Genomic DNA, 15,654 nt, shown 5'->3' with positions numbered 1-15,654 from the left:
ACTTTTATTTCAGTAAAATCTTAAGAACAAATTATTGGTTTTCCACTATAGAATCAGACATCATGCTGGCAATGTTAGGAGACGAAAGTTCCTATTCTCAGATTTACAACACAAAAGCAAAGATGAGAAGCACCTGCTGTCCAGTTAGCCCTACCTCTGTTAATCTGAATATATGTTTTAGTTGGCAAATGTGACAGCTTGAGTCAGGCAGTCAGTGGACCTGAAATAAAGCTGGAAGTGGCCTCACAGTAAGTTATTTAAGGGCCCCCACTGACACGCAGAGCGATTCAGACCACTCACTGGGCCTCCTTCTTGGACCATACCATTCACACAGCACACTGCCCAGAGCAATACAGCTATATGGCATAGTGAAAACCCAGGCCAGTCTGACAGTGACCCTGCCTCAAGATACTCACTAAATAGGGAAGATATATATGGTTCAAAAGATTGCTCTATCCCTAGGTTACACACACACTCCGGGTAGTAAGAACTGTGAACCCAGCCCTATAGCACCACTCTGTTCTGTTTCTTCTAGACAAGGTACTACTCCATAGCCCAGGGCCTTGAACCTGTGACAAATCTCCCGCCTGAGCTTCCCAAGTGATGGAATTAGACATGAGCCACCATGGCCACACCTGGCTTACAGGGGTCACTTCTCAAAGGCCGCTGAGATGCACTGTGCACTGAATGTCGTCCAAACAGCGCCTAGTCCATTAGGTCAAGGGGATGAGTAATATAATCAAAGACGGTGCCCAGGAGCCAAAGGAAGCCAAACCAAGGACTTAGCATGAAGTTTCTTCTTCCCAGGCACTCTGCTAAGTCATGAGACAGATGACCTGAGGAGCTGCAAGCCTAGGCAGAGGACACAGGGAGAAACTGTCCAGGGTTATAAATGCTAAAAGTCTCAGGAGCTGGAGAGGCAGAAGAAAGGTTTACTGGACGTTTAGCAGGCCAGCTGGGAATGAAGCAGGAGTGTGGCTGAACATCAAAGACCTCAACTTAGAATATTCCTGACCCTGATGGAGGCAGCTCTGATACCTACTCCTCTAGGTGAATTTGATAAATTACTTCCACATATAAACTTTACCCCCCCACCCTCAAATAGCTCTTTGCAAGCTGCTTACATTGTTCGGTACAGGCTGACGGGGGCTCTGTAGAGCAAGCTGACCTCGAACTCAGAGTCGCCTACCTCCACCTCTCTAGTGTGCCACCACTGGCGGGCTCTGTCCGGCTTTTCTGTAGGGTCTTGGATCTGAATTAAGGTCATCAGGCTTTGCACAGTATGTGCTTTCCCCACTGACCCATCTCCCTTGCTTAATGTTGACCATTCTTTGAAGTATTTTTAATTTGGCATTAGTTCAGTGAACCAAAAATGACAAATATAAACTAAACTGGGCATGGTGGTATAAATCTTGCTTAATCCCAAGAAGCTGAGGCAGGAGGATCACCTTGACTGCATGGTCAGCCTGGGTTATAGAATGAGAAGAAACACAAATCAACACAAACTGAGTCATGACTGTCTACTATAGAAGGAGAAAAGTAATCCTTTAAAAAAAAAATAGTAGAAAGCTGGAGAGATGGCTCAGCAGTTAAGAGCACTGACTGATCTTCCAGAGGTCCTGACTTCAATTCCCAGCAACCATATACATGGTGGCTCACAACCATCTGTAATGGGATCTGATGTCTTTTTCTGGTGTGTCTGAAGACAGCGGCAGTATACTCATATACATAAAATAAGTAAATCAAAAAAAAAGTGGAAAGTGAATCAAAATGATAAGAAATGACAGCAAATTGTATAAGGTATAAATGAAAATGTCCTATAGTAGGTGGCTGGTTAAACAGATCACGCAACAGTACAGGTTCAAGGACTGGTTACTGGTGTGGAGAAATGCCAGAGATATATTGCTAAAGCAGCTGTGTACAGAGCCCCACAATTCCTATTTAGTCAATACACAGTATGCTATACATGAAACAAAAAGAAACAGACCGAAATGCTAATGACTGACGGTCAGATGGCTGGTTAATTTATGCTTTTGTTTTTCTTGTCTGTACATTTCCTGTGAGGAAAATTTATTAGTAAGTATGTGAGACCTGTGGCTGCTGCGCTTATGGTGCTGTGCTCCGCCTCAGTTCTGGGAAGGAGCCACTCTAGAACCAGGGCCTAAACTCATCTTCCTCTAGGCTCTCTCCTGTGGATTTCCAGGAAGTGGCTAGAACTTCCATTTGAGGCCGAGATACTGAAAACCCCACAGAGCTCAGAGGTGTAGTAGGCTGAGAAAGAAACCTGCAGGCCTGTCCACTGAGCAGTGAGGGGCCAATATGGTACCACAGCTGCTGCTTGGAAGCCTGGGACACGGGACAGAATGTGTTCAGGTCAAGTGGGGGGAAAGCCAGCAACTAAGAAGAGGTCGATCCTATGTATGGAGGTTTACACTTGCTGTTCATTCTGCTGGGCTACCAGCTCTGAAGTACAACCCAGGATCGCTTTCCACGTCCTTCACAGAGTGTGCCACACAGCAGATCTAGCAGGGGTGGGAGGATGAGAAGGAAAAGTGGGTGACAAAATGAAGATAAAAACTATAGAAGGGGCTGTAGGTGTTCACAAGTTAGTTCTTAGTATCCATAACACACACAGATTCAATCTAGGCTAGGCAAATCCTCCACCCTACTCTGAGCCTTGGATTGGCCTATGTATGAAGCAGGCAGGCAACTAGCTAGAGGTAAAGAAAAGCTACTTTGAAAAAGGAAAGCACTGCTGGTGTGTATCAATAGCATCTATGTGGCCACTTGTGTTGTCTGCAGCACACATTCTAATGGTTTCTAGCTCTGTCACTTTGAAAAGTACAAATAAAGAAGGGAAAAACAATCAATGCTATGTTTAGCTCTTGTGTTCCCACCCTTCACTGAGGGTCCAGAGAGCAAGTTGTTGTGTCAGGTCTCCAGACAAAAGAACAGGAATAGAAACTAATTTTTAATGGCAAACTGCCCTATGTGTGAAGCCCCAACTTCATACAGCACAGAGAGTTCTGAGACGATGACAACGAGTGCCCCCTCCCTGCCATTCACATTATCACTTCTGCATAAATAACTGGAACTCTTTCCAAAGTGACAAAGGCCATGGATTTGGAGGAGCAATGGTCACCTGATAGGGTTAGAAAGGGCAAGGCCCTTGGTTTGAATCACAGTTCTCCACATTTCTTAATCTCTTTCAGCTGCTGAGAGAAAACACAGGCCCAGCAAAGGGCCCAGAGCAATCTCTCAGAAGTGGCAACCATCAGTGTAATTCTGAAAGGACAACAACTGAAAAACATGTTTGTGTTGGGGATCTGCTCTTCTGTACCTGGGAACCAATGTCTGTAGGTGGACTCAGGCAAAAGAGGGAACCAGTGTTTCTGCACTAGGGATTTTCCAAGGTATGGTTCCAGGACTGCCTGCTAGACGGGAGGAGGTGGAACTTGGAGGTGGGAAGTAGAGATGCAGAATCTTGATTGCCACAAATTTGATTCTTAAGACTGAAGCTGGTGGGTTTATTTTGCTTCTGCTTTGGGCAATTAGAGGACGGCAAACTTATAGCAAACAATCTCTTTGCTTTTCAGGTCCTTAAAACTCCATGTTTCACAGGCCAGGTGGGAACTCCCTGAGCTTCCATCTCAAGGCTCTCTCACACAGCCTACATTATGCTATTCCTACTGTATCATAAAAAGCTCCTGATGTTCCCAGTGCACGAAGTTCACAAGTGTGAAATTTACACAACAGTGAGAATGTGTGAGAATGCATGTACGTGTGTGTGTGGGGGGGTGCTCATATCACTTTGCCTATGGGTGGGAGGATGAACCACACAGGCATAAAAATACCGTGGGCCCAGTTCTCCCACAAGTGAAGCATGTGATCAAAATCCCTTCCAGAATCAAGGACTGAGCCTGAAGTTTCTGACTAGCTACTCTTTGAAAGAAAGATACACTTACCCCAGATTTACATTTACAGGACCCAGTCCTGCTGCCCTGACCACAGAGAGGAGAGGCTGCTGGGTACACAGATTTTGAGCTTTAAGAAAGAGAAGCACTTGAAGGAACACAAATAGCATTTGACCTCAAATGTTCTTGTTTCCATTTCTGCACTTAGACTGGGAAATTCCCAGGGGCCCAGATTCTTGGGACTGTAAGACTTCTTATGTTCAAAAGATAGAGGAGTTTTACAGGCCTGGAGATCTCAGTGCTGTGTTTTTGATATTCTCTTAAAGTGACACAAGCATAACACAATGAGGTTTCTAGATAAGTAGTTACATGCAGACTCAAGAGATCTGATTCTTGCAGCCTTCAAAAGTCCAGGAAGCAAGCCACCAGCCAGATATGTGGCTGACTCATTCCTGGATTTCATATCTGTCTACTTGTGCTGACAGTGAGGTGTAGTTATGTATTGACTCCCCCCACCCCTAAGGTTGTGATGTGCTAACTTGGCCCCAGGGCTGCAAGGCTGTCTGTTTGGGGCAGAAGCTCACCAACCCTTTAAAGTGTGAGACTCCAGAGAACTGGGTGTCTTAGCTTTGCTAAACTGATCTGTTAACAAGAACATCAATGGACATGCTAGGCAATAACTTGAGCTCCCCCCCCCCCACCAAGGTCTCATCTGGTGAGAGGATAACTCATCTAGCTCAGGATAACTTGAAACTCACTATGAAACCCAGACTGGATTTGAACTTGCTGCAATGCTCCTGTCTGAGCCTCTCAGATGATGGGATTACAGTCATCACATCTGGCTTTCTCATCTGCTTTAAATGAAGTTTAGAGCCTGTCACCAGAATGGAAACTTCCTAGAAGCTGAGTCAAGAAGAAAGGCTCCTAGGTTTCTCCACTTTAGCCTTTGGCTCTGCCATGTCTTAGGGACAGTCATACAAGACACCAAGTTCATTTCACAAGGACCTCACACAGACAAAGGGTTAGGATGGCTAAAGGTAGACATTCCACTTGGTCTCATCTGGGGAAACAGGAAGGCTGACCTGTGGGGCTCTAAAAGAAGGGATAAAGATAAGGGTGTAAAATGGTTACCAGGCCTTGCCTCATTAGTAGGATGGGGAGTGTAAATAGCAGCTTTCACTGCCTTTGGCAAGCCTGTAGTCTTGCAAAAAAAAAAAAAATTTGTGGGGGCTGGAGGGACCAGTAAGATATAAAAACTGCACCACTCTGAACGTTGAAGGCACAGGCCTCTGTTTCTTCATTTGTACAAGGTAGTGTGGAGTCCTGACAACCCCTTCAACCTTGGCAAGAGACTTCAGCTCCCCTCCAAGCTCAGGAGTACTTACAAATGTCAGGGAAACTAGTATTCTCTATAGCAGCAAAGTTCCAAAGGGCTGGAATGGCCAGCTTGGTTAAATTTTTATCCCCTCATGTTTGGGGCACATACAGAGCATGTGAACAGTTCTCTAAACCAGGCACACACCAAGGATAGCTGAGTTTATATAGATAAGGGGATTGGCATGGAGGACAGCCCTTTAGAAGGCTGTCAATAGATTGGGGTCCCTGTTGAAGCTGAGAGAGAACACGAGCATGCACTCTAAGCAACTGTTTATATCTTGGGTCATCACAGCAATCCCTGCCCGCTGGTGAACCTGGGCTTCAGAACAGTGCCATGTGTCCTCTAGGCACACCCAGTTGGCAAACAGTAGACCTGAGCATGCTCTGCAGTCCTACAGCCATACTGTTGCGACTAGGACAGAATGTTCCCGGCTTGCCCACTGCCCATCCTTCTCCACTGAGAGGCCAACACCCAAAGATAGTGCAGTAGCCATTCCCTGGCCTATGGCACCACTGAGGCCCCCTCCCTCACCTTCGTGAGAGGGCAGCTCAGGAGGCTAACTCGTCACTGCAAACAGCTGTCATGTGCCAATTCCATCTACTTTCATTCTGTACTTCATCCCATTCCAGACACACTGTCTGGAACCAATAAAAGGTACACGAGCTGAAAAGCATCCTGTACGGATTTTAAAAATCACATACATATGTAACCACAACAAAGATAAATTCAAACTGTAAAGAGTTGTTGCTTTTTTTTTTTTTAAGCAGACACATGTACTTGTATGTGGAAGTACTTTTTCACTGGAAACATATCACATACCAGCCTGTATTAGTCCATAATCAATTTCTTCTAGGAGGTCCTGGCTCAAGGATCACAATCAAAACGACACAAAAACCTGGTCTGAGTAATGCCAGTATTACTAGTGGTGGGTTTTTTTCGGTTTCTTTTGGTCGTCTGACCACAATGGAAACTGTCTAGCCCTAAATGCCAGCTTCTCCGCACAGGTACAATCATGGGCCACGTTCAGTTGATCAACTGAGGCTGAGTTAAGAGACCAGAGCCTGCTGAACCTCAACACAAAATCTCTTAGCCCTATGCAGCTCAACACAGCCAACTGGTTTCCCGAGGAACTCCGTTCAGAGTGCCCCAGGGAAGAAGCCTTTTATGTACAGAGTAGACGTTAACAGCCGAGTAATTAAACAGTGGAAGTGAGGCTTATAATTAAAATGCTGACAAACCTGAAGCAGAGCCGCACAAGTCGGCCACTCTAATGTTTTTACAATTCCTTTTTATACATAATGCATGATCCTTCTGCTCAAGTTTCCTCTATGTTCCTTGCCTGTGAAATAATTTACATTAATAAATAATTTATTACCATAACTCCTGAAGTAATTATGGGTTTTCATCCTCTTTTTTTAAGCATATGAATTGTTTTGTTCTCTGTCCACTGACTTGTATTTACACGATTTTTCCTAGTGGCCCTTTGGGAATAATCAGTGTTGCTCTCACTTTCTCACATTTTATGTGATTTCTAATCTCCTGGCCTGAGTGGTGAGAAAGATGGAATGTGTGCTGTCTACTATCCTGATGAAATAAGGCTCACTGAACGGCTGCAATTAGCCAAAGGGAATGAATGGGGCCTGCATTCACCCCAGTTGCCCTGTTTTATCAGATCAGAAAATGAAGAAGAGGAGAAAGAGGAAGAAGAGGAAGAGGAGGAACAAGAAGAAGAAGGTGGTGGCGGCAGTGGCAGCACATATGTGACCCCAAGCAAACATGAAGCAAGTATCTCCTAGATGGTCCCAGGCTCAGGCTGGATGTCACATGCAGCCCCTGCATCACTGGACCCAGGAGGACATCCCTCCCACACTTCCTGAACACACCAGAAGTAGATGTAAGAAAGAACACTGCTCCCAGCCCACATGGCAGGCTGGGAGCTGCCACTCAACTCATGTCATGAGTAGATGCCTCACTGGAAATTCTGCCTCAGTACAGAGGTGGGCGGGAAAAATATGGAGAAAATGGAACCTCGTTATCTGCTAGAAGGAGCTGGCCTGGTACCCTAAGAAGGAACTTTCAACGGGGTACAGAGCAGGTAGACAGGGTTGGGCTTTGTTTTGTTGTATATCTTCTTCCATTCACACCTAACCTAGATTTTTTTCTCTTCCTCACTTTAAACAAGTGTAAAAATAGTTTGTATCATGTTCCCAAATTGAGGTGGGGCACAAGGATAGGGAAGAGTCTGATATCCAGTTCACAATCACAAGAATGAGGTACTTTTTAAAAAAAAAAATAAAGCAAAGCATACACTGTTAAGAACACTCAGCTCTACTCTGCTGGACTATTAAGTGGGTACCTGGGTAGCTTAGCCACCAGGAAGGATGGAATTCTGTGAAGCAGCGGCAACCCAGGGCTACTTTCCGAGCCCTGATGCACTTGCAGGGCCTTTCTTCAGAGTGCCTAGGAAACTCCCCACACCGGTTCCCAGATAGGGCCCTGGGCATGGGGTTAGGAGGGAAAACCCTGAGTCATAGAACCTTGTCTTCAGGAGCTGGGGCTGGGGTGGTGATTATGATCATTGACATTTTATCTTTGCTCAGCATTGTCCAACCCTGGAAGGGCCAAAAACCCTCTTGAAAAGTCTGGCCAGCCCCTCAGGGTGTTCTCTTCCTTGCTATTGAAAAGCAGGCACACCCAAGATGAAATCTCTCTGCCTAGGGTGCAACTCCCAGTGAGCCACAGTGACCGCACAAGACTACTCCACTAGCACACAAACTACTCCATTCACGGAGTCAACGGGCTGGAGCATTGATGGAAGCTACCAGCTCCAACTCACAGGGAAGCAGGAAGGCCTCAGGCTGCTGAGACCTCTGGCTTCAAAGCTGTTGGAATGGGACAGAAGGTGGAAGGATCTCCTACCTAGAGCACCTATACTTTGCCAGAGGAAAAGATCAAGGAATGGGAGAAATGGAGTGTACGTCTCTGTGGCTCTGCTGGCCTCCCCAACCTTGGCACATGGAATTTAATGTCTGTGGCTCTCTCTCATCCACTAGACACAATGTTCTCAGGGGTAAGACAGGGTCCCTTTCATTCTGCCCTGCACTAAGTGTTGAGCACATGCTAAATGCTCAATGAAAATCTATGAGAACAAGCCCCTGAAACTATGTGTGGTGAATGAAAGTCCTGGTAAGACATGCTGTGACGTGGAACATGGCTCGCTAGAGTCAAGGAAGCTGAGCAGCAGGCAGACAAGGGGCATGGAGCTGGAGAGGCAGAGTACACAGGCATGCTGCTGTTCCAACACTAGGCATCTCCTGCCCCCCACACCCCCATCTCCTCTGGCTGAGTGGTAGGGATTTTAGCACTGGCCTGCAGGATTGAGAGCCAGTGGGATAGGGCTTCCCGAAGAGTCAGCCTGTAAACACAGTTTGGCACTTCCTCTAAGCCCTGTGCCACCCTGGAGAGAAAACAAGCTGTTGGGCTCCACAGGCTCAGGCAGCCAGATGGCCCTGGACACCCTGAGCTGCTGTTCACTCTCCTCCTTCCCCAGGCCTTTTCTCTGGTCCTATGGACAACTCTGTCACACTCACTCCCAAAAGAAGCCACTGTGGTCCTAGTCCTTTGCAGCTACTTCTCCTCTGTGCTCTCCTGTGCTGATATTGTCACAGTCCATCACTGTCTTCACAAACCCATACTGCTATGCTACCTATGAGGAAACCGAGGCTCAGAAAAGTTAAAAGGTTCAGTTTTCACAAGACCTGTCACAGACCAGACCCATTAGAGTCAGCTTTATTATACTAGAAGGTTAGAGAAGCCCAACAGAACAGTCTTAAAATGAAGGCCCACCATCCTCAGGACAGTTTCCTGGTCTGGCTCTGTTGGAGCTAAGTTTGGGGTGAAGGTTGGATATACATAATAGATTCTCATCTAAAGGAAGGCAGTTCAATTGTGCACCTGTTCCAGGGTGCAGAAGTACAGTAGGTTTTTCCACCATGGGACAGTGGTGATGGAGGAGAAAAGCCATTAACGACCATGGTCATGTGAGAGTAGGTCACAGAAGTGTGTTACCCAGGTGTCTGGATGTCCTCTGGGTAGCAATATCAAAAAAAAAGACATCTAGCATTTTCCCATGCTATACCATGTACTGAAAAGAAAATAACTGTCCTTCTCTATTTCTAATTCTATTTCCTAAGAGATGCTTCAAAGAGTCACTGGGCCTATGTTTCCCTAGCATAAACAAGCACCTGCCTGGCTCTGAAGCTGCAAACGATGTGTGTAGTGGTGTGCAACATGACAGGCCCCCACTGCACTCAGTCTCATCTATGGGAAGTGCCTTGAAATTAGAAAAGCTGCCACTGGACACAGCGAAGAAGGGTGAGGAAAATCTCATGTGGCCCCGCAAGGCACTGAGTCTGAAAGCCCACTATAGCTATTCCATCATTGAGGTCTGGTCTCCGACTCAACCTAGACATCACTGAATCCATCTGTAGGGCAATGCAAAACGCATGTGACCAATGCAACCATCCTTTTTTTCTTTTTCCAGAAACAGCATCATGTGTGCACAGAAACACCAAACCAAAGGGTTTATTGGCCAGGACATTTGCCGTATAATGAACCAAGAGCCTTTAAAAGGTCCCTGACCTCTGGTCTCTCCAGCTCCCTTCTGGAACTATCCTGAGAAATAAGACAAAAGACAAAAACTCCGACTGAGAGAACCCCTTACACCCACTTTACCCCATGACTGTAAGAATCACCTCACCACAGTGCATCCATATAGCACATCCACACAGCGCAGTACTGTACAGATACAGGACCTGAGCCATTTGTATACCATAGAAATTACTGTGTGTAAAACCAAACACAGTTTATATAATTTTATGTTCATGGTATACTCGGTTATGTGAAAAGTGCAAAACACACGCACAAAAAAATCAACAGGAGCTACCACTGAGAACCACCAGACTTTAAAAGATTTTTACTTCCTATCCTACAATAGATTTTCTGAGTGAAAAAAAGATCACCATAAATTACTTATTAATCAGCCAGAACTCAATGCAGGAGTTAGAAATGGTGCCGATAAACCAGTGCCCCTCACTCTCGTGCCCATCACCCTATTGGTCTACTCCAGCCCCATTGGGGACTGAAATAGTTAAAAACACAGAAGAGAGTCTCTCCAGGACTTCTCTGTAGTCTCACCTGGCTGGAAGAACTAGAAGATGTCCATAATGTGTAGCTACTCACCCATAATTCCACAGGAGAGGAGGGTAGGTCCTTGACTCATCTTTGGCGTGTGCTGAAAACAAGCAGAAAAGCTATTCACTCTTCATGTCATCAGGAGCACGTTTGCACATGACTCTGCACTGAGTTCTTTCTAAAGTCACAATTACAGGGGGATCTACCCTTAGGCAGCAGCAGGTTGAGTAAAGGGAAGAATGTAGCCCAAGAGGCAACATCTACCTCAGGACTGAGCCTGGCCTTTGCCTCAAGGCTCCAGAGTTACAGACTGAGCAGGTTAATGGGCTTTTGAGCCACACAAAATGCCTGTGACTCCTGGCAAGAGGGAATCTCTCCACAGAGGGAATATGGGGAGGTTCTACGAAATGACAGAACCAAAGTTTATTAGGGGCTGGAAAGAAACTTGGAAAGGTGGCCCTCCTGGGAGTATGGAGCAGTGGACATAGTTCCTGGTGGCTCCCCAGGTGATACAGGACAGCATCTCTTCTTCCACCCAGAAGGGAATGCTGACTGATTCCTCACAGCTGCTTATGGTTATAGTGAAGCTGTTAACTGTCCTCTCTGAAGCCCAAGACACTCACTGGTCCCATCAGGTCTCAGCCCGAGAGCTATGGCTTTCAATTCCTGGGCATTGTCCATCCACTGGGCTTCCCACTCCCCTGTTTTCTGTCTTCCCTCACAACCCACACATCCCTCAGCTGAATACAGATGAAAAAGAAGGTAAGGATTCACAGCTAGACAGGAAGTTGAGCACAGAGTATTCTGGGGGCTCTTACATATCTGGCATCCAAGTCAAGTGGCCTACTCAGATGGTGAGCTATGAGCAGACATCCTAGTCAGAATCCTGAGAAGGTCTGCCTCAAGCATTCCAGAGACTGGCTGTCTCACATTCAGTTACAGTATACTCAGTATACAGGAACAGACAGTTATCTCTATTCAGGCTGTGCTAGGGGTTGGTCATGCAATGGAAGTTAAGTTCTCAGCCTGTTACACAGGGTTATAGCTTCTGAGAGGAGCCCCAGGCCCGACCACATGACAAAAAGAGGCAGGGCTTCTAGGGTGAGAAGTGGGTGGGAGCCTGGGTTGGCTCATAAAGTCCCAGGAGGAGGGTGGGGCCGACTAGCAACACCTGGCCCACTCAGATAAGACAGCAGGCGCCTGGCACCAGCTTTCTCACCCCATCCCAGTGCCCAATTTGGGGACCTTTGCTCTCGGCCAGAAGTACATTTATCCCAGAGGGGTTTAATGGGTAGGATGATCCTTTCCAGACTTGAGGACATAGAAGGGAAGAAAGGCTCAAGCCCCCAAGAGAACATGGTCACACAGACAACTCATTACATTACAGAGGGATGGGACTTGGGAATGGGTATGCAGACTATGTGTGTTAAGGTGGGTAGAGGTCAGAGTCAGTTTTCAGAGGAACACCTGGGCTACTGTTGATAGACAAGGTTACTGATAAGAAACAACCCTTTCCAGGTCTCTTATTGGCTTAAAACAATCCTTAACACTACCAGGTCAGGTCACCCTCTGGTAAATAACTATCTATACCTACCCACTAAAATATCTAGAAAGAGTTCAAAGGGGCTGTGTTTGCCTCCATCTCAGCTAACATGGCTAGTGGTTCAGGATGTGCAGCTGGAAGCCACACCAAAGTCACCCAATAGAGAGCAGGTGACAAACACAGGAGAGCCTACCATCAGGACTTTGCCACCCATAAGACCAATGCAGAAGCCTACAGAACCCAGAGAGGCCCCCTACTCTCCAGAGCAGGATTCTGAGAAGGAATGGGGATGGCCTCCTGACAGGGTGCCTTGCCTGTCAAGGGAATCTTGGTGCTCAGGGGGTACCTAGGCTCAAGGACAACATTCATTTGGGTGGTTCCTAGTTAGCTACACCAAGACAGGGACCACAGAAAGCTGAGAGAACAGGAAGGAAGGCTGGCATAGTGAGTGTGCACTACTGGCACACATGTGGCACAAATGAGGGCTTGGGGCTTCACATGCACAAGCAGGAAACAGAGTACAGCCACCTGTGCCTTGCTAGGGGAGAGCTCAAGGTCTGTTCATTCCACTGATAAGAGTAGAGGGCCATAGGAGGCCTGAATTGGCCGAAGCACCTGTTTCTAAACCCCCATCTCACCCTGGCCCTGCCCTTTCTGGGTATGATCTATATACTCTTCTACAGCCTGTGGAGTTTCCATCTTTATTCCACTAGCATTCATTTTGTTTGAGCTGTCAAATGAAGAACCCCCGAGGCTAGAGAGGGCTCAGAGCTGAAAGCACTGGCTGCTATTCCACAGGACTAGGGTTCAATCCTAGCACCTAATTGGCTTACAACCATCTTTAACGCTAATCCTAAGAATCACACTCTCTTTGGGCCCCCATGGACACCAGGCATGCATGTACATGGTGCACACACATACATGCTAGCAAAACATCTATACACATTTAACAAAAAAAAAAAAAGAGGACTGACTTACTTCATGCTGGAACCCACGTTAGGACCACAGCCCTGCCTTGCTTTCTGAGCCCTGCTTCTGAAGTGAAGCAGTACCAGAACATCTCATCCTTAACAGCTCCCTGGGTCTAAGGGCCCAGCAGATACTAACCCCTGGCAAGTTTGCCTAAGGATTTCACTCTGGGCAAAATGGCATCCAGGAGTTTCTGGCTCCAAGCTGACACAAGCCTTCCTGTTCTTAGTCTACCAAGAAAACAATAAAATTCCCACTGGCAGATGCCATTCCTGCAGCCAGGCTTCTAATTCTTCAAATCCTCTATTCCCAGAGCGAGAAGAAGGGATAAGCAAATCACTGTGCCAAGCCAAAGGGACTCGGGCTTCCAGGCCTCCCAAGACTTCCGGAATCTGCAAAAGAGTGAGCTCAACTGCAGGCTGAGGTCTGCAGGGAAGGAAGCGAGAGCATGCTTCCTTTTTGCAAGTCTCCTCCTTTGTGTCTGAACTCATCAAAATTCAGTCTCAATGAGATGATTTTCGTCACAAGAGAAGCCTCTGGAATCAGGTCCTGGTAGAAAAGACAATAGCTAGAAGTCAAATTGAGGCTTCAGGGACTGAGAAGAATCTGACTGAGAAGGCCTGGACTTCTATAAAAACCTAATTAAGGCTCCAAAGGAGAAGCTAGCAAACACAAAAATGCCAGGTCTTACTCATGGGTCTCACAACTTTCTTCAAAGGTTACTGCCTAAAACAACTGAGCCACTTTTCCCCTTTTGCTGACACAGCACGAAGAGAGAACCACAGTGTGAAGGGGAGATGCTCATACCACATACCAAGAATAAGCATTTTATCATGCCTGTCTCTCAAACAGAACTCAGTAAGACCCAGCAGCAGGAAGCTGAGAGGAATTCAGGCCTGAAAAGATGAAGAGAAGCAGAACAGTGCAGTGGAAACAGGCACTCAGAGACACCAAGGTACCCCAACTTCAAGGCTGAGAGTCCCCAGGCACAAAAGTCCCTATGGCACATATATCTACCCAGGATGAAAGACACCAGACTTCAGCTATTCTGTGGCCAGCCAGAGACCCTGGTTTGGAGCTGATGAGGCCAAAGTGTCAGGCTGGCCTAATAAGGAATATGAAGATTCCCTGTACCTAGATAGCTGGACACAAGGCCTAATGTGGCTACCAATTTCAGAATGGGCAAATACCTTAGCTCTGGCACTCTAATGTGACAGTGCAGAAGGCAGTGCCTCTTCTACTACTGACTGTGCATGGTTTGAGGACAAGTATGCAGTCTATAGCTATATAGACTGTCCTCTGCCCAGAGTAACCACTAGCCTGTCTTCTCTGGTCTCCAGGATTTAGAGTAGGCTGGGAGAGAAAGTTGGCCTGGCCTAAGGAGGTGGTTACTCTGGAAACAAGAACAGGCTCTTGGCCTGCATGTAGACGAATGGGCAGGAGCTAGGGGAGTTCAGTGCTCCAGGGTCAAACATCTTGGCTGCTTTCCAGTGATGGTGGCTAATGTTAGAACATGAGAAGGAAAAGCCCTCTAGGCAGAGGAAAACAACCAGGCAGACCAGGGAAAGAGGACTAGCCATGGTCATGGCTACCTAATGTGAAAGCCATACCAGGGCTGTGAGGGTGGCCTATCCCTATACCAATCACTCCCAGAGGAGTGAGCTCCTGTGCCCAGAGGGAATTCACTAAGCACTTGACAGTTCTTGTTCCTGAACCTCCCTTGGGAGTAAGGACAGTTTACCTTTGTCACCAGAATTAGAGTTTTGCTGTTTTGTTTTGAGATAGGGTCTTGTGTTGTCCAGGCTGGTCCCTAACTAGCTATGTAGCCAAAGCTAGCCTCGAACTTCTGATCCTCCTGCCTCCACCTCCCAGGTACTGAGATCACTGATGTACAGTACCAGTTCTTAAAAAGAGAACAAGGGAGTGAAGACTGTAAAAGGTCAAAGACCACCACAGGTCTTCCCGTTCCTCACCAGGACTCAGGGCAGTGGCTGGGGGGTGCTCTAGGGTTAAAGGGTCTAAGGATCCTTCCACCTAGGGTGTCTCAGACCTTCCTTCTGTGACTGAGAGGAGCCCAACACCATACCATCACACCCCAGAGGCTGCTTCCACCATCCCAAAGGCACCCAGCTCCCCTGGACTCCTGTTCCCTTTTGAAATCTTAACCTCTACTTATGTTATCTTTTTGGTCCCATCTTTTCTGTGTGGACTGGTGGCAGCCTGTGTGCTTTACGGACCCCCGCAACTTCCTCTGCTGCTCACAGTGAGGACTGGCTGACCTCAGGCTGACTCTGTCTCAGGGAGCTCATCACTAGACTGACACTATTTGGATCTTTCTTCAGGCACATACAAAACTCTTTTCCCTGAGATTGTCCCAACCTTCAAAGGCTCTGCCAGTGCCAATAGGTCCTGGCTAGCCCATGCACTCCGATACTGAGTTCTCTGAGCCACGGTTCCTGTCTATTTAAGGGTCAGAGATGGAGCACCATCCGTGGCACTCTCCATACCTTCTGCGGCCACACTGTACTTCCTCTTATATTGAACCAGGCCCAGAATGGAACAGTTAGTATGTAAGATGTCAACAAACTCACAGACAAGAAAAGCTCTCTCCAAAGAGAGAGAGAGAGAGAGAGAGAGAGAGAGAGAGAGAGAGAGAG

The 15,654-nt window shown here is 47.0% G+C and overlaps 1 protein-coding gene across 5 annotated transcripts in view; it reads right to left on the bottom strand.

Moving 5' to 3' along the window:
• The window catches only part of Fam53b (family with sequence similarity 53 member B), a 100,385-nt gene that overhangs the window by 48,575 nt on the left and 36,156 nt on the right, over window positions 1–15,654 (bottom strand). For all 5 annotated transcript variants that reach the window (XM_028772563.1, XM_028772566.1, XM_028772564.1 and 2 more), the window contains one exon: window positions 10,534–10,585. In XM_028772563.1, coding sequence (XP_028628396.1) covers window positions 10,534–10,585 — 52 coding nt within the window. The remainder of the gene's footprint in view (window positions 1–10,533; window positions 10,586–15,654) is intronic.

The sequence above is a fragment of the Grammomys surdaster genome, unplaced genomic scaffold (genome assembly GCF_004785775.1).
Source record: "Grammomys surdaster isolate TR1022 unplaced genomic scaffold, NIH_TR_1.0 214, whole genome shotgun sequence".
In the NCBI taxonomy this organism is placed as follows: domain Eukaryota; kingdom Metazoa; phylum Chordata; class Mammalia; order Rodentia; family Muridae; genus Grammomys; species Grammomys surdaster.
This window is presented reverse-complemented; position numbering and strand designations above follow the sequence as displayed.